The sequence below is a fragment of the Falco biarmicus genome, chromosome 3, assembly GCF_023638135.1.
Source record: "Falco biarmicus isolate bFalBia1 chromosome 3, bFalBia1.pri, whole genome shotgun sequence".
Classification (NCBI taxonomy): Eukaryota; Metazoa; Chordata; class Aves; order Falconiformes; family Falconidae; genus Falco; species Falco biarmicus.
In genome coordinates, this window is record NC_079290.1 from 62,571,514 (window position 1) to 62,590,362 (window position 18,849).

An 18,849-nucleotide genomic window follows, 5' to 3' on the forward strand; every position below is an offset into this window, starting at 1 on the left:
AAGTTATAAACCCCAGAAAAAATGGGGTTATCAGTGGATATGCTGTCAGACAGAACTATAGCAGTATTTGTGTGCTCCATTATAATACAAATGTACACCTTACCCACCATTTTCTCTGAGTAACCACAAGAACAACTTTACAGGTATTCAGTTAAAATTAGAAGCCTCCCTTATTTCCCATCCTCCCCATAAACTGTACAACTCTGTCTACTACTAAAATTCACTGCTACTAGTAGTCATCATGATACATTCAAGATAGAAAGTAAACTACTAAAACCTGCTCAGGAGACACTTAGAAGTACACTAAGGCTTCGAAAGTACAGCAGCTCAGGGGAACGGCCAAACACACGGGCGAAGAGCTTCGCCGTGTATTTTGCCCTAGGACACAGACACTGCGGGGTCCCGTGCCGAACCCTGATCTCAGAGCAACCGAAACAGTTCAAAGAAAGATGGTTCTGACCACAGTCGTTCACACTGGGTGTCCGGTGTGCAGTATGACCTTTTGCTGTTTTAACTAGGACATGAGCATTACTAGGGTGGTAATGCCAATATGACTTACTGTTTGCTACTGTGCTAACACTGACACTTTGTTAGATTTGGTTCTCCTTTAAACATATGTTTTCAGCTCATCTCCTGAAAAATGATTCAAAGTATGGTTAAAAAAAGATCGAAAGCAAGAAAAAGGCTTTCTAGTTTCAATGCACACACACAAAAGAGGCAACAATTTCAAACTATTGATTTTCTTCCAGTGCGAGCAGCTGACCTGTTGCATATCATTCTGCACAGAACTAAACATAGCGTTCTGTGTCTCTGGGAACCACTGGAGTAGGAAATCCTGTGATCTAATGCAAATTCAAGCCAGTCAAGTGAAATGAAGCAACGTAATGATAATCCAGTTTCCGTGACCTTGCTCATGGACGATGACCTCATGTAGACAAAAGCAAAGAAAAAGGCACAAGGCTCAGATCTCGTTGATAGTCCTTTCAGAGGGGCAGTATTCAGAGGTTCCCGGTGACGACATGTAGAAGGACTGCGTTTTCCTTTTTAACCTGGCTCGCTTGTTGGCCAGAGACAGACTGCGCCGGCTTGAATTGATGATTTCTGAAATAAACTTCTTGCAGTCCACACACACCTCCATCGTGCTCCAGTCCTCCATTAATTCTTTGGGAAACTCTTCATGTGACTTATCCACAGATTTGGACCTTGAGGTCAACCTGAAAGGCAAAAGAGCAGGACCTGTCACTTATTTAGCAGCATGGCAGTGGGCATCAAGGGACGCCTTCAGGAGGCAGCACATCAGAACGGTCTTGATTTAAATCTTCCTTTCTCCTTCCCCAGAAATGTTAGGGAGACCTAGCACCAGAGAGGACAGCGTCTGCCTGGTTCGACAAGATTGCAGGGTCACCAACTGAGGGCGTGTGTAACACTTACCTTGGCAAAACCAACCTTACTAATAACTATAAATAAATAATGCGTTTGGCTCATTGACACAGCAACATAGCACTAGTTATTTATGCAGAGGGTTTATACAGTAGATCCCCTCAAAAAGGAGCATTTTTTTTATATTTAATTTCTTCATTAGCTTTGACAACCATCTATGTGTAAGATATAGAATCAGTAGGTAACTTGACAATACCAAAGTGAAAAAAATATTGAAAATTAGAATTAGAAAAATTAGGGGAAAAAAAAGATCTATCTCTGCAAGAAGTCATTGAATTCCCATTCAGTGAGTGATTCTAGCCTGCAAGATTTATCTCTGGAAAGTCTATTCATACCAGAAAAAGACAAGCTAAGGAAATTTTTGTAGAGGTCCTACGGAAATACAGTTATCCCATTGCTGACTCATATTATTTTTCACCTGTAATGCGAAAAAGGTTTGAGACACACTGTTGGTATTTCTATTTTGGTAAATCAAAGCAGTAAGTGGGAGAGACATGGATTTTCAGGCCTCAGAAAAGTTACTACAAGCATTAGACACATTGACAACTACAAAACAGGTAGACAGCATCTTCTTAATGATTGGTAACTCAATATGAAACACTTCGGAAGCATTTGAAATAGACACATGTGAGCTAGGGGTGTTTCTCACCTGGACATGCTTCGCAATGAATGGTGGTGACTGGTAGAGGGTTTCTCTGGCCTCATAAAGCTCTCTCCTCTTTGCAAGGTTGAAGGTCCCAGTGAGAAGATGGGGAGAGTAGAATATGGCTTTGATGGCAACCGCATCTGTTGAGAGTACCAGAAGGAACATGAAGTATCATGACAAACATTACAGCTTTTTAGCTGATCTAACCATAAGTTTACTTACTTACTTTTTTGCAACACTGTGAGCATACAGGCCTGTGTAAGAAAGCAAGGGCATAAATTATTTCATTAGGAAAAATATTTAAATCAAGAATAAGGGATAAACGTTTTCAGGAGTGAGAATCCTCCCCATCCTCCCCTTAAACAAACACTTTTATATTTCAAGTTTCTTCAACGTAATAACTTTAATCACTGCATGAAGCTAAAAGCAAGGAGAAATGCTAAACAAGAACTACAGCTAAATTAAAAAGGAGGGGGGGTGTGGGGGGTGGAGAAAGCTGTTTTTCCTCTAAAGAAACCTCCTTTGGTGAGACAGTAACTGTGATTCCACAGATCTCCAGACTTACTGTCTCACTGTTCAACTTAAAATTTTTCATTTTGCCTGCAAAAGATTCCTTTTCCCTTCTCCCCCCGTCAGTACTCCAAACATAATCCAAAAGGTAAATTGCCTTGAAATGTTTTCCCCAACAACAGAGATTATGGAACTGTTGACTGGGGAGTCTGAGTAAATTCCACCTCACTCTCCCATGAGCACAAAAGAACATATGAGTATTCCTCTCACCTTAAAGCCAAGAGTTTCTGCCCAAGGAATCAATTCTGTCACTTAGGAAGGAACTGGTTTTGCATAATTTTTTTTAATATCAACTGTTACAGAAATAGAAACAATCAACAGTATGCAGTGGAAACACCTGAGAGTTTCTAACGTATAAATCAGTATTTTCCCCTCTGAAACGGTACCCCTTTATTAACAGATACTAAGTATTTACCTCTTACAGAACTGACAAGTGTAAGACCAGGTAAAGAAAGAGAACCTTCTTGTTCGACAGCAAAAGCAGAGCTACAAGAACAAAGGAGTCCACAATGTTAGGCAAAGTCCCACACAGTAATGACTTCATCTATCAAACTGCTATCAGCGAGAGCACAGCTGCAGTACTACATCCAGTCCTGGGGTCCATACTTCTACAATGACATTAAAAATAATGGTCCAGAACTGTATATTCATATATTTATAAACACTCCTTTATTTTTTTACCTAAATTAAATAATTGTCAGTTATTTATTAACTTCTTTTACTTCTCCTTCACTGATGTTTATATCATTGCTACACAAAAAAGAAACAGGAAAATAAGAGTAATAGCAGTAAGGAAGGGTAACAGTTACACCTGAAGAACATAAGAACAAATGGGCACAAATTCAGCCATGAATACATTCAGACTGGAAATGGTTCCTAACCACCTGGGCCAGGTCTGGGACACAAAAGATTTTGCCTGTGATAACATTTGATTATTTTCTTCCAATCTTACATTCTTGAAAACTCGAGGAGGTGCAGGAAAGAGCTATTATAGCAATCTTACTTGAGGAAAACCTGCTTTATAGCCAGATAAGAAATCCCGCGTATTCAGTTTATTCAAAGGAGATAGGGATCACAGCTTAAGAATATTTCTAGGAAGGAAAGGCATTGAACAATGAAAAGTTTTGCAGTGAAACAAAAGATGACATGCTGAGATCCAGAGACTCACGTGAGGCTACATAAATTTGGTTAGAAATAAAAGTGAACGATTATAATAGCAGGGTAAATTAATTAAAGCATCAACTTACTTTGAGATTTGATAAAAACTCATTACTAAGCTTTATATATCAAGACAATAGCCAAGAGACGAATCTAATGAATGACATTTTAAGATTCTCATTCCTCCGCCTATCAGTGTATTAAATGTTTATATTAAATCTGCATACTAGACACAGGTAGGCCTGTAGGTAAAATACACCGTGAAGTCAAAATACACTTGCTGGAGGTGTTCAAGAAACACAAGTCAAAAGTGGGAGAATATGACACTGCTTCTACTGGTAAATTCCAATTCCCAATCTGCAGTTTACAGAAAAAAATGCGTTAGTTAACGGATTGTCTAATATTAAACCTCCTTCTGGGGTCACATGTTGTCTGACTTCTCTGAAGGCTTTCATTCCCTCTTTGCTTGATAGTAAGGATTCATATGAAAAACTTGTAGCTCGTACACTTATCTGTAATTCTATTTTCTGGAATAGAACTGCTAAGCAATGCTGCAGAAGGCATGGGGACAGAAATCGCTTCCGTCAACGGAGTTCAAAACTTACAGATACGCTCTGGTAATTGCAAACACTACTGCATTTTTATAGACAATCTGAACAAATAAGGTATTCCCATGAAAAGTTTTGATGTTTCTGCACATAATCCAAGGAAGCTGACCCACGCATTACACATTTAGGGGGATGTTTGGCGGGTATCTCCTCTTTCTCTCCAATACAGGGTAAGAAACAAGTGTGTAAATGGGAGGCTGGTGTGACTGGACCCTGTCAGTAAGCTTCGGAGCCTCCACAGACTCAGTCCTACCTTTCCTTTCTTGAGAGCAGTGTAGACGTCTTTATATTGCTGGTACTTTTCCAGCTCTGCCTTCACCAGCACCTGACGGATGTGCATGACCTCTTCCACCGTCAGAGCCAGACATTCCACCGGGTAACAGAACTCCTCCTGGAAGCCAAAAAAACCCATTTTATTTCCAAGCCAAATGGCTTCTTCCAGATTTCAACCTAGACAACCAGCCACCTGGTTAGTAACTCCAGAAACGGAGGGTTTCTCCCTTCAAACTGGAATAGCACTGGCTCATTCGTGGGCATCACATGAGTTCCAAACTGTCAGGAGACTGCGTTAGTGTGATCTAAATTGTCTGATGTTCAGCCTTCACAACAAAGACAGTTTTCTTCATCCTCCCTCCTCAAACCACTTGACCCTTCTCTCCATTTGTCTTTTGTTATGAACATTTGTTTCAAACGGATTGACCATCAGGCTTATAATTTGAAAGGGAAAGGTAATTTGGCAGATGGCATTACTTTTAAGTATACTGTTTGAAGACACGCAGTTTCTCTGAGACTTTGTGATGCCCAGAGTGGCCAAGGAAAGTTGTTAGCAGCCCATTCTAGCAAAAATTTTTATTCAGTGGTACCACATCTTGGTGCTTACATGATCAGAATCCCACCAAGACTACAAGAGGTTACATCAGTTCAGGCAGAAAAGTTCTCCTTTCTGCCCCAGGAAAGTAACAGCAGCAATTTAAGCTTTATAGAATAAACTTCAAATACAAACCAGGCAAACTGGTTACCCAATGTTGCATTATTAATGGCAGAGGCTCAAATAGAGACTAACAACACAACCTTCCACTTACAAAATTTTTCACTTGCTCTGTATTACAGCATTTAGGAGAATATTGAGTAGAGAACTTCTGAATTGGGTACCAGAGAATAAAAAGCACCAACCCAATTTGTAATCCAGCCCTGTACTTGATTATACATTTCCAACAGAAAGACAGAAACCTCTGTGGGAACTCCCATCGCTTTATGCTTAGTGAACCTTTTCAGTCAGCCCAGAGGGGCTACTGTGCAGTAACGACAATGACATGTAATGCTCTCTGAATAAGTGAAGGAAATTTCTCCTGCAAATACAAAGATGTGGCTGACAGTTTGGAGATCTCGTTTACAAATTGAAGTGATGAATTGGATTAGTAGTGAAATGCTCCATTTCTATGAACTCAGAGGTCTGTTCGGTCTTTCCGTTAGATTAAAAAGAAAATCCTTCTATGTTGCAGACCTGGCAAACATTAGCATTTAGGAACCACCACATTTTTAAAAACTGTTGTCTTACCTATCTAGAAAGGGAACACAAAGAAACTTCACTCTGTTTAAGGTACCCCACAAAAGACTAGAATTGAGTTAACTTTGTTAGATTTGCCAGCTAAATCTTTGGGGTATAGAATCACTAGCTTTCTGGAAAGAACAAGCTACATCAAAAGCGACTGCAATTTGCTCTGACGTGTAAAACTGCACAGCCAAGACAAAATAACTTCTGTTCCTTATGAGCAACTTTACAGCTAACTAGCAGCAATCAGCATTTCATTCTGGGTTCTTCCCATAGCAACTGCCTCGCTATGGAGAAGGCATGGCTGAAGGCTGGGGTGAGCTGGGAGAGGAAGCGGCGGGGAAAGTGTGATGCACACAATGCCAGCAAACCCCCTCGATTCTGCATCGTGGGAGGCTGAGAGAAACTGTCTGAGGTGAATGAGGCTGACTGAACGCTTGTACTCAATCAGAGCTTTAAGTCCTTCAGAAATACGTTTCTTACTTGAAGCTCTTCCTTCCCCCTCATGAATGCCCGTTCCTTTAATTTACAGAACGATGACTTCAGGGAATACTGCTCCTTTGAAGAATGTCTGCGGATCTGCTATAGGTGTAGAGCAGGTACTAGGGAAATAGTGTGGGCCTGTTGTTGTACCAATCGAAAATTATTATCACTACAGCAAACAGAAATAGCTAGCAGGCACAGGGGAAACATAGAAAATGTTCACATGTTTAAATGCTAATGTTTTAATTCCAGAGGTTACACAAGGACAACAAAATGTTAATGCAACATTAAATGAAAGATAAATATTATGCTGATTTCAGAAAACAGCTTGATTTCCCCCCCTCCTTCCTTTTCGGAGTAGAAATAAGTACACAAGAAAATCTTTTGTTTCTACACCACCTCTAAGGCATTGAAATTAATTAAAATTATGCTAAGCACTGGCTAAACTTCATTAAACAATGATGCTTTGGAATTATTGCTCAAACTTCCAACGATAATCTGCACCCAAATTAGGCAGCTCCAAGTGAGAGAACTTCAGCTCTGCAACACTCACATACAACAGAACATACTAAAGACAAAATGTGGTTTGAACAGTCTTGATTCTCTGGAATTGTACTCAATACTATTTTAATATTAAAGACAAGTCAGTATTCTTACTTTTAAAGGGAAAAAAATCTTACTTAAAAATACTATTTTGAACTTAAAAGTTTCCATGATCCTCATAAGAATTGGCTTAACACTTTGTGCAATCATTTTGTATACACCGTAATAGCTTAAGGTGTATACATGCAATTTTTTTACGCAGGAAGAGCATATAGTAAGAATTACATATCCATAATGTGAAATAAAGTGCTTTGTAGGTCATTCGCAGCATACGCACACCTAATAGGTCCTTATGACTAACACATTTTTACACTAATATATTCCTTGTAAAACTTCTCATTAAAGGATGTCACTAGGCGTTCAAATGAGCTGCACTAGTACATTGCAATATGAACAAGTGCTGGAATGGCCTCTAAATTCTGCAATTCACAATTAGTCAAGCAATCTAAATTCTTGTTGATTTTGCAGACTAATAATTTCTAAGTAGTCAGCTGGATATCTCAACTATCAACTCTCTTGCAACAAGTTTTACGCTTTCACTCAACGTTTGGGACAAGAAAAAGCAGGAAAAAAATCAATTATTCATATTCAATTCTACATAGGGGTAAATGAATTAGTTTTTGTTTTCGGTGGATTTGTCTTCCCTGGTACTAGCTATTAGCTATTCTGCAAGTTCTGATATGTAAGCGTGCTGAGGACTGAAACAACACATAGGTTTTCAAGTAAAACAGATTGCAAATGCCCTTCCGTTCTACGTAGTGTAACTTGGTAGAAACATAAAACCTTATTCTTTTCAACATAGTCCAAGGATTACAATAGTTTTGCTGGATTTTTGCTGCAGGATCTTCATGTGCTGTAACATTTAAGGTCTGTCCCATTGAAAATCTTGTGATGTTGCATTTTTAGTTTGCTGTCCTTTCAGAACTGATTTCTTTTCCCCGTGAGGTGATTGAAGACACACAAATACCCTACACACATTGAAATCAATGTCAATCAGGTGCAATGTCCCAGTCTAAGCTTTAATTCTTGCCACAGCTTAGGAAGTGCTCCCCTAGGAGGGAACATGCTGGTGAAGGTGATTTCCAAAGCCAGCAAAAAGAGGCAAACCTTTGTGGGTTTCCACCTGCTCGCAAAAGCTCTCTCACAGAGATAGTACATAGCCCCTGCCACCCCACACATGGCTGCTTCAATGGGATGAGAGCTGAGCAGAGAAGCTGTTTGCATAGTTGAAAAAAGTGGTCTGAAAGTCATCCTTGGAAATAAACTGGTTATCCTAGGAACCTGAACAATAGATAGGAAGCAGAGAAGCAAATGCTGTGTATAAATGAAACCATTAGCTTTGGTCCTCTGGGTCAAGAAAAAAAATGATAATAATAATAATAATAATGGTAATAATAATAATAATGGTAATAATAGTAATAATAATTGAAAAAGAAATCAGACTACAAAGGCATCCATATGTACATCTCAGGACACTGGCTTCATCTCACTGATAAAGAACCAACTCGGCTCACTACAGCAAGCACACCAGCAAGGCTGACCCCCAACCCAAAACCACTGAGCTGCCCTGCCCTTCCATGTAGCACTGGTAGGGTGGCGTATCAAAAGGACTGTGTTTGGCATTCTTCCAAGTTCATTTCCCCTCCCCACCTACTCAGGTCTAAATCCCTCTGTCTGATGAGATGCCAGTTCACAAAACCGTCGTTAGTATGCAAGACAGACCAGTTTTTTGCTAATCCTGCTAAGAGACTGTAGCAAAGTCCTGCCTGTTTTCACTGGCATTGAGGGCTATTTATTGACAAGGCCTCTTTCGCCTTGGAGAGAAACTGCAGTCACGGGAGCAGGTGATAAGAAATGAAACTCCATCAATCCTGGAGGAAGGGATGAAGAAGTGTGAAGTCAAATAAGAAGTAAGTAATATTCTGCACTTAACTGAGAAGCGTTCACTTCGGGAACAGCAACGTTACATAGGCAGCATCTGGCGCAGCCACTGAAAGGAGCTGGCATCCCGCCGGGCACGGGGAAAGGCTTGCAGTAAGCTCCAGTGTGGAACTGGGCCAGTGCCCACACGTCAGAAATCATCTACCAAACTAAAATCGAAAGTATTGTGGGAGTTGCCTGTCACACCCTAGAGGGCACTATTGCCAAGTTAAAGACTTAGGTCTCCAGGCACCAAATAAAAGAGGTTCTTATTAAGGGAACATCATTTCACTACCGATTTTCCTTCTTTCTCACTCCACAGCCAAAACCAAGCTAGGTGACAGTTCTCTAAAGATTAAAAAAACAAAACCAAGAAAACCTCAAGCACAATAGAAACTAGTAAAACCCTTCCCATGTGTCACCACATCAGCCTGACTAATCTAACAGCTTCGACTCCTTTTTCCTTTAGTATTTTTAAGGGGGAGTGGAGTAATTGCATTCGTTTTTCTGAAATGGTTTTATTTTCCATTTCTGTGTTTTTCTAGTCGTATGTCAGTGAACAGACTGACAGACCGAAAATAGGTATGCGGTCAAAAAGGTCCTATTAAGAAACTGGTTAACCTATTTAAAGTAACAGCCTCATACATGAGATGTTTAAGTTGCATCATCCCCGCAAATATGTATGAGATCAATGTTATGATGTAACATATTTAGATACACTAAAAAAGTGATGGAGCAAATGTCTCAGTATAATGCTTTCTCCCCTCCTCCCTTTAAACAATATGTCTGTGAATGACTCGGGGCCTATCAGAAAATAAAGCTTGTGCTTCCACATATAGTGAGCGCAGCAGGCAACAACAGGGCAATCCATTTTATAGGACAGTGTCTTCAAATGCATGCTGAAGTAACCCTCCGGCTTGGTTCTGCTGCAACATGTTGTGCTCCAGGTCCACTTTGGCAGAAGAAGTCTACCTGTGTTGTGCATTTATCAAGACGCTACTACCTGACCTTCGCCCGGAGTGAGAAACTACTTTCTATTTGGAAGGATGTAATAAACAAAATCCAGCAGACCCTCTGAAAAGAAGAGGAAGAAGCTTGGAATATTTGGAGATTATTTTCTTGTTACTGTTCAACTTTATCATCTAATAGGTTTGGAACCCAGCCACCATCTCTTGGGCCATCAAAAACACGCTTCAAAGCCCATTAATACCACCGCACTACAGGATTGGGCAAGTGAATATTCCCTTTCTTTCAAAACTAGGATGTGTTTATTGATTTCTCTGTCCACCAGCACTTCATGGGGCATACTTCAAAACCCTGCTGGTAGGAAAAGAGACTAGGAACACATCCTGCATGAAGTTACAAACCACTAATCAGTATGTCAGCATAAATGAACCAGGATTTCATACCCTTTGCTGTTTGTACTCTGTTGGAAAACAGCTCTCAATTAAAGCTAATTGATCAAATGTACTGTACTTTCTTTTCAAGCAGTAATACAGGTTTTTGCCTCAGTAACTTCATCCAAGTAACACATACAAACCTTGATTTGGATTACTGAAAGAGCTTTCATATGTATCAACATTACTACAAAAGTTCTTAAGGTGGGAAGAAAACACTCCATTCATTCAGCCATTAACTAAAATACTTCCAACAACTAAAAAAATCCCCCAAATCCCAAAATAGATCCATTGCTTTGGAATTGTCTCTATTCAAATGGAAAAATCAGTAAGGTGAAGTTCATCTGTTTTGGTAACATTCTGAAATAAAATCAAGACACGTGGCTTTACCCAGAGTCCTAATCAAAGTGCAAATGTTTTCTGAGGCACCTGTACCTGGGATTTTGAATAAATATCCTAGAGAGACAAAGTTCAAATCTTGATTTCAAAATGTCTTTAGTAGCCAAGAGCTGTTTCTGAACTGAGGAGTTTTCTTTGGGTCAAGTTCTAATCACACTGAAGCCAAGTTTTAATTTTCATTATACTCTTAGCATGCTTCTTTTTGTCTCTCCTACCACCCACTCCACTTACAAGTGATCTGGAGCTGTGTTTTGAAGGTGGTAGGAATTGTCTCACATTGGTTGGTGTTTCCTTTTCAATGGAGTGTCGTCTCTGAGGTGGCTGCCGTCTCTCGGGCTGTGGTGTAGATGATATGGGCAAGAACTTTGGAGGCACTAAAGATTCAACCAGTGTAAAAAAGTTAGTTCTTGTAAGACAGACTGTTGGACAACATTGCTCAGTACTTAAACCAGCCACTGACTTGGTAGAATTCCCACTATGGGTGGCTGAAGTTACACATCCATACTCAGAGCACCTTCCAGACACGTATCACATTCATCACATCTTCCAAACTGAGAAAACAGGAATACTCATAAAACTAGCAAATATAGGGTTGCTACTAGCAGTTACCATTGTATATAAATTCAGTGTTTCAGGGTACTGCTTATTCTATTTATTTTACCATCGTGCATAGAAAATACATGCACAGATAACAATTTCATTACAAAACCTTTCCAGTGAAACTGAAACACCTTGAAACAAATGAAAATTATTGCTACACAGTAAAGTCTGCAAAAAAAAAACAAAACTGTGCCTGAAAAATAAGAGATCCTCGCCTCTTCCCAGGAAGTACTTCTGAAAAATACCAGTGATTGCTACACATCTTTCAAACAAGTACATTCACTGCCACGGTGACAGAGATGCAAAAAAACACTTAAATTGGTCTTAGGCCAAAATGTGTTTCTGCAGCAACAAATTATTTTATGAGATGAGCATAACTAAACCAGCCCCCATTCACTTGTGACCTTCTACAGTTCCACATCAGCTTCAAGTATTGAAATCTTCTGTTTCACAAATATATCCACATACGGTGGAGGCTAACGCCTTCCAATAATTAATCACATTTGACCTATTCAGCAGGTTCTAGTGTTCAACTTCAGTGATTTATTCCATTAACAACACCCAGCTTAAGCTTTCTAGAGAAGTTTCAGACAAAGTTCATAGACCAGAAGACAACAGAAGTGTGTAAAAGTACCCACTGGGCTCTCTCATCAAAACTCACTCTTTCTGCTGCTGGTGCCTTCTTGAAAGGGGTCTTCCACTTGTGAGGGGGAGATGCTGCTGCTACTTGCTGATTTGTGTACTGATTCCTCCTGTGTGGCAAGAGGAAAAGACAGAATTCCTCAAGGATTGTTTTTTCTTCTCTTACTCCTTCTTAGTACGCAGAAACAACAAATATCAAAGGTATTTTGCATCATTCAATCACTGAAAGCCCTAGGAGAAGTCCTGAGAAAAACATTGACTCTACACAGGACTGAGTAAATAGAATTTTCAATGCTCATTTTTTTAGAAATTGGAATAAATGGTACATGGTTGGAATTCACTCTATTTAACTACTGCATGAAAGAACAAGATCAGAAGAGAGGTGCATGAATCCACTGCAACTTGTTGATCTTCCTCATTGTATTAAAGGACTTTTAAGGATTTGCAGCTAAAGGAGATATGTTAACTCAACTGTACATCTCACGCTAGCAAGGAATCAACACTTGGATTCCTCTGGTCTTCAAAGGAATGACAGCCACTCATACACATGATCAAAGTAAAGAGAAATTAATCTGATCTTCACTGTCCTGTTCTCTAATCCCTAACCATGGTGCCTTTCTCCTTTCTTCTGTATTTAAAAGAAATCTCATTCATTATATAAGCATGTTTCATCAGAACAGCCAAGAGCAATTCCTGCAAGAAGAATGAAAGTGAAACAGGCTTTGACTAATACCTTTCAGCTATCTAAAGCATTATGCCACCCCAATTATTAAATCCTTTGCTTTCACCTAAAACCTCTGTCTTCAGCCACCAGATACCAGCAAGATGCATGTCATCACAGGAGCCTCCCAAAGGAGCAGAGTTGAAGGACTGAGTGTGAATGCTCTTTAGCTCTAATGTGAATGCTTTTAACCAAGGAGACTTACATCATTTAAGTTGTTAAGATTAACAGATCAAACAAGTGACCTGCTCTAAAATCCAGCAAGTGGTTGACCTTCTCTCTCAGATTTCCTTAGTTACATAAATCATAAGCAGAAAAACCTCCACTGGCTGAAAGATTGCTGTCTTTTGTAACAGCAAGTCGGAAGAGAAAAGCTGGCAGGATCATCTCAATGAGCACCATGCATCACAGGAGAGAGGCCTCTACAAACTCCCATCAGGAGCTCCGTCTTTATACTTAGCCCAAGGGTACGCACTGTATGCGAGGACACCGTGATGTACACTGTTCCCACGTATATGCCACAACATAGCATTCTGCAAAGGGACTCAAACCAGCTTAGATCCCAAAACAACACATTCACTTTAACGTACCAAGTGTGACCCCGCAAACCGGTTGCGACAGGAAGCTTCTAGGGAAGTTTGAGCAGCACATTTAACATCAGCTGTTTTTTTTACAGAAACCAGTACAGTATAGCTACAGAGCTAGGTAAGATAGCTTTGCATATCACTGCTTTTCATGTTGCATGTTTGCCTCAAGAGACCACTGGAGAACTTGCAAGACAATGGATACATTGATACCCCTTCTAAGGGGTGCAACAATGTTCACAAGTCTAGTGTTAAACATTTAAATTTTGTGAAGAAGAATAACCCCTGTACAAAGGGAACTACTGAACTTCACACTTTGTAGAAGAGTGGAAGATAACTCTTCCATTGCCAAAGATGCTAACAAGCTAAGACAAAGAATGAAGCAAGCTGTCAATTAAAAAAACATAACCATGGCACTCTGCTGCTCATTTTTATGAATAGTAGACTATCTGACATTTTACATTTGAGGTTGGATCAACCCAAAATCTGCACTTTTCCACAGCAGACTAAACAATTAGAATTGTACATGTACTGAGAAAGCTGCAAATTTAAAGGCATCACCTTAAAACATCTGAATATATTAGTAACATGATTTTTGTCCAGATAGCTGTAGCTTCATTAGGAAGATACCATTTTTGTATCTGTAGCAAAAATCAGTTAGTTTGCTACTTCTCTTACCCACACAAAGTAAAATGGCACTTCCTGCTTCCCCTTTGAAACTGTGATTCTAATGGAGATGCAGAAAAAACCAAGGACAGAAAGCAGGACTGGTTTGTACAATATTCAACTTTGCCAGCAAATGGGCACAGGGCTGTATCAGGCCTTCCACCCCTAATGTTGGGGCACAGGCTGCATCGCAACACAGCTGAGAGAAGAACAAAGGGGATGCAGGGGGAAGAAAATGCATCTGCCTCATAGCTCATTTGGAGCTCAGCACTGCAGGTATTTGCAGCTTGTAATTTAGGGCATAACACTGTCAAAACTTAACACCCAGGGAGTAACTCTAAATATGTTAAGCCAAATTCAAATTGCAGGCAAAGGGGTGGCCGAGTCATTTATAGGCGATCAGGATGACAACACATACTCTCCTCTGTGTGTTACGTACAAAGTAAAAGGAAAGAAATAAAACACTGACAGAGCGATCTTCACTTACTTCAAATGTTCTATGTCCCACTCCTTTCGTCAGCTCAGAAAATTTCACCATCGAGCATCTTAATCGTCTTAATTGCTTCACCAGCTACTTCTGTTGACTCAAACCAGTGCAGCATCTGTTCTCTGTGATAGCTCAGTATGGCTGTTTTATTTTTAATTTATCTTTTGCTGTATGTTCCAGAGCTTATACTATATGAATTGCTTGCCTACAGAGCGCTCCCTAATCAATAGTCACAGTCGGACATCTTGTTTTTCCCTCCTACACGAATCACTTCACGTTTCCCTTTACAGAATTTTCTTTTACTGACTTCTGCTTATTTTTCCATGTGAAATATAATGCTGCATTAGCTTCGGGATGCAGAGAGCTATAAGCTGGGAAGCTGTAAGTTCAAGATCCAACTGTCATTGACAGGTCTTAATATTCCTGCACCCTTCCCAGCTTCATCCATATTAACAAAACCTCACATAGACTCTATTGTAATTTTAAAGACTGCTGAGAGATTTCAGAATGCAAATCTCTTCTGCATTCAGAATAGATGCACCGAATTATGCACCCACACAAGTCACCCACAGGATAACCCCTAATATAAAGAGAGCCAATCTTTCACAGATCAAGAAAGTATGCAGAGAGATAAATTTCTCCCCACATGTATTTCTCCCCAGCTTCCTATCTTTCAGCTTAGATGTCTTTGTAAGCACCCTGTCAAGAAACCCCTCCTTCCCTATTTACTAGAGAGAAAGAGTCAGGGAAGACTGCTTTCCTCAGGCTAAAATTAGCCTCTGTGAATAAACCCTGCCTGCATGTGCTTTCCAGACAGATTAACTTTCGGGAAGGTCCAAACTCAATAATACTACTGGTCCAAAAGACAGAGCTCATTCTTAAGGATGTATTGGTGCTACTTCTTGAGGATGCAGCTTTTAAGCTGGGGAGCTCTTTTAAGCTTTTCTCTTTTTTATGGTTTGTTTGTTTTTGGGTTTGTTTTTTTTTAATCTTTTAACTCCCCATTTGGGATTCAAAGTTGTTTCCCCATCTAAGTGGCATTTGCTTGTCCCTATCTGTGAAACATTTGCTGGGTGTTACTTCCCAAGCCTATATAGCGAATGCATGCACTGACATTTGCACCATACTCTGGCACAGCTGATGCTCTTTATTTAACAGCTGGTACAGTGAGGCTGGCTTCACATCTGAGTCCTTTAGTGACAGCTCCTGCATGGGTGCCAGAAGGGTGCAACACATTTGCCTGCATTCCCAAAAGCCTAATTGCTACATACACATAGTGGACAGATACTGGGCATTTAGAAAAATAAGTAAATAGTGGGTTTAAGGCCAAAACTGGCATTTAACCTTTTAAAAGTATATTCTCCTTTTTGAGGTATGATCTAATATTTTGAAAGTTCTGTGGGCTGAAAAGGCAGTCATGGAAAATTCAGATGATAATCTGCAAAGTCACTTCTCAGCTGATCAGCAAATTAAGAACTAAGACACAATTCTGACAAACAGACAAGCAAGTTGTGTGCTGAATTTTTACCTCTGAATCTGAGCTGTCGAGTTCAGCCAGCGTGGGAGCCTTAAGGAGTCTCTTGCGTTGTACTGTCACTTGTGTGGCCCCATTCTGCTTTCCTTGTGGTGCCAGGCCACCGTTCACTACAGAGGCATCCACTAATTTTCTTCCAGCCTCTGGTGTAGATACATCTAGCAAAAGAAACAGAACAATTGGTGTTTGGACCTAGTTTTTATTTTGCCTTCTCAAATCTTACTGTCAAGGAAATACACACAAAAGGAAAAAAAAATATTGTGGTAGTTATACGTGTGCAATTAATTTACTTTAGGAATACATTGCTCAGAGAAGTACAGGCAATGGTTTGTGGTACAGAAGCGATATGAAAGAATGAAAGCAGTGGAAAAAGCAACAGTGCAGAATACTAAAAACCAGCCTCAGACCAACATCAATCAACTTTTTTTAAAAAATCCTGTATTAAACCTGAAAATATTATTTCTTCAACTCATAGTCTATAATTAACTATATCACAAGTATCAGAAGAATGCACAACCATATCTGGACAAGTGGGTTGCCAGTGAATCTGAAGACAACACCACACAGAAATTAGGAGGTTTAGCAGGAGTACACCTAGTTTTTCCAGTGAGGACAGAATTACACTTCATTGTGCAGTGTAAAGGAAAAGTAATGAAAATGAGCTAAACAACTAGTGTTCATCAAAAACATGCACGGTTCTTAGGCTTGCAAGGTCATTTGTATTAAAAATACATCTGTGATGTCAAATCTTCACGTAATTGCACAAACATGAGGCTCAAGCTCTATTTTCATCTACCTGAGTTTTACAAGGATGTAACTCCACTGAGCAAATTATTTGGGATTTCTGCCAGTGTGCAATGAAGATGCATCTCGGATAATGTAAGCATTGGGTCTGCTGTGCTTAGCCCAGCTTAGCTTAGACATTAAGATAATGACCTAGGCTTTGATATTTTAGGAGAGCTTAGAGTTTGGTCTGATAAATCAGTTTTATCCCTGTAAAAGTACAAAGTGCAGTATCCCAGTTGAAGAAAATTATGTCAGAGGGAAAAGGAAGAGAAGCTTTTAATCTCCCATTTGCATGTACGCCTAAGCATCTGGCCTTTCTACAAATGTGGTTTTCTACCCATGTAATTACAGGACTCCTTCCCCAGTCTTGTAATAACAAAGTACCTCCAGGTATTTTAAGGCTAGGGTAACAACGAGTTATTATTCCCATTTTTATATGTGGTGAAAAGAGGCACAGAAGGTCAAATGACTTGTACCTTAGGTTATCAGGAGGACTATGACAGAGAAATGATATCACCCTGATATTCCTGGTGCCAACAATGTAAGCACTCACACATCATTTGGAGTTACTTACATAGTTGCCCTGGTATAAACAGACAGAGTCACAGCTGCTACAACAAATTTGCACCGATAAAGGCTGTTCCTGCACTACCAAAACTACACAGTCTAGACAAAGCCCCAGTTGCAGTTGTAGGTGTGTTTTACAACATTCTCACTGGAGCAGCTATTGAAAAGGAATTAAGAAAAGGAATAAGTTAAATCAATATATATTTTAAAGAATTAGGTTATTGTTAAATGCTGGAAACTGAGCTAGAAAGTAGAGGGGATGTATTATAGTTCCTCTATAAATCATGCCTTTAACTGGGAGCGTAAGAAAAGGTGATTATTTGGACTGTTAAAGTCATGGTGACATTCCAAGCCTATGAATCTGTGCACTACAGTGTTACTGCCTTCAGGTCCTCCCTACAAAGAGTTGCAATCAAAGACTCTCTAACCCTTAGTTCCTATCTTCAAAGGCTTTGCTAATGGGTGTCCTGACTAGCACTATGGCTTATAGGTCATGGTTTTTTTCCCCTCCTAGATTTCTGTGAGTACAGCATGGGCGTCCTCCACATCAAATGCATTCCTGCTCTAACAGCTGCTCAAGACAATCCCAGAAAGCAACAGCAGGAAAACAAAACCCGAGCTGCCTCACCTCCCTGCTGCCAATACCACTTCTTGAGACCTCATAATTAGCTGGCATGCAGTTGATTGAAGAAGCTCAGGGCTTCCCGAATGAGCAACAGAAAAACCTTTGATTTGTCTTCTGATTGCACAGGGTGGTTCCTGAACAGACTGCGCAATGAAGCAGTTCCAGCACCACCAACACAACAGCCAAAGGTGGTGTCCCTTCTCCCAAAAACTTCCTGAGTGGTGACTCCCCTGCCTGATGCTAGGGAGGGTGAAGAATGGCCTGTAAGCACTGCTGGACTTGCTGGGAGAATAAATGATGGGATGGCCAACAGTATTGCCTTCCTTCCAAAATAAAAAAACACCTGATAAGTCTGGGGAAAGGACAGAGAAGGGAACATCCACAAGACATCCCCTAGCACTATGGGAGGTGATGGAACAGATATCCAGGGTACATCATACATTGTTTCCTGTTGTTAGGTTGCTTTGTTGTTGTTTTGTCCTGGTTTTGTTTGTTTGCTTTGTTATTTTGTTTTTGTGTTATTTGGGGTAGTGGTGGTTGTGTTTGTTATTGTTGGTTTTGTTTGTTTTGGGGCTTTTTTGTTTTGTTTTCTAAGAATTTAGGCCATATTTCTTTAGGCCCCAGAATGGAAATTTCTGACCCATTTTGGAGGTAACCGATGTAGTAAATCACCATCTACAAAGACTAAACTGTTATTTAAATTCACACATGTATGACTTGTTCATACATATTGTTGAGTTGTTCTTATGTTGGTTTATAAGTCTTCTCGAAATACCTGAGAAGTATTAGGTGAATCAAGAAGACAATCCAACCTAGTATTTGTTTTGAAGGACTCCTCAGTAGGAAAAGTCATTTATCAAC

At 39.9% G+C, this 18,849-nt stretch overlaps 1 protein-coding gene across 4 annotated transcripts in view; it reads right to left on the reverse strand.

The window, feature by feature from the left end:
• Nucleotides 1–952: 952 nt before the first annotated feature.
• Nucleotides 953–18,849, reverse strand: part of SPIRE1 (spire type actin nucleation factor 1) — a 127,836-nt gene continuing 109,939 nt past the window's right edge. For 2 of the 4 annotated variants that reach the window (XM_056331347.1, XM_056331346.1), the window contains 9 exons: nucleotides 16,005–16,168; nucleotides 12,038–12,128; nucleotides 11,008–11,150; nucleotides 8,168–8,341; nucleotides 4,676–4,813; nucleotides 3,072–3,142; nucleotides 2,313–2,340; nucleotides 2,090–2,226; nucleotides 953–1,214 (listed from right to left, as the gene is read on the reverse strand). In XM_056331347.1, coding sequence (XP_056187322.1) covers nucleotides 962–1,214; nucleotides 2,090–2,226; nucleotides 2,313–2,340; nucleotides 3,072–3,142; nucleotides 4,676–4,813; nucleotides 8,168–8,341; nucleotides 11,008–11,150; nucleotides 12,038–12,128; nucleotides 16,005–16,168 — 1,199 coding nt within the window. In that variant the 3' untranslated portion in view covers nucleotides 953–961. The remainder of the gene's footprint in view (nucleotides 1,215–2,089; nucleotides 2,227–2,312; nucleotides 2,341–3,071; nucleotides 3,143–4,675; nucleotides 4,814–8,167; nucleotides 8,342–11,007; nucleotides 11,151–12,037; nucleotides 12,129–16,004; nucleotides 16,169–18,849) is intronic. The other 2 variants (XM_056331349.1, XM_056331348.1) reach the window with 1 other exon arrangement.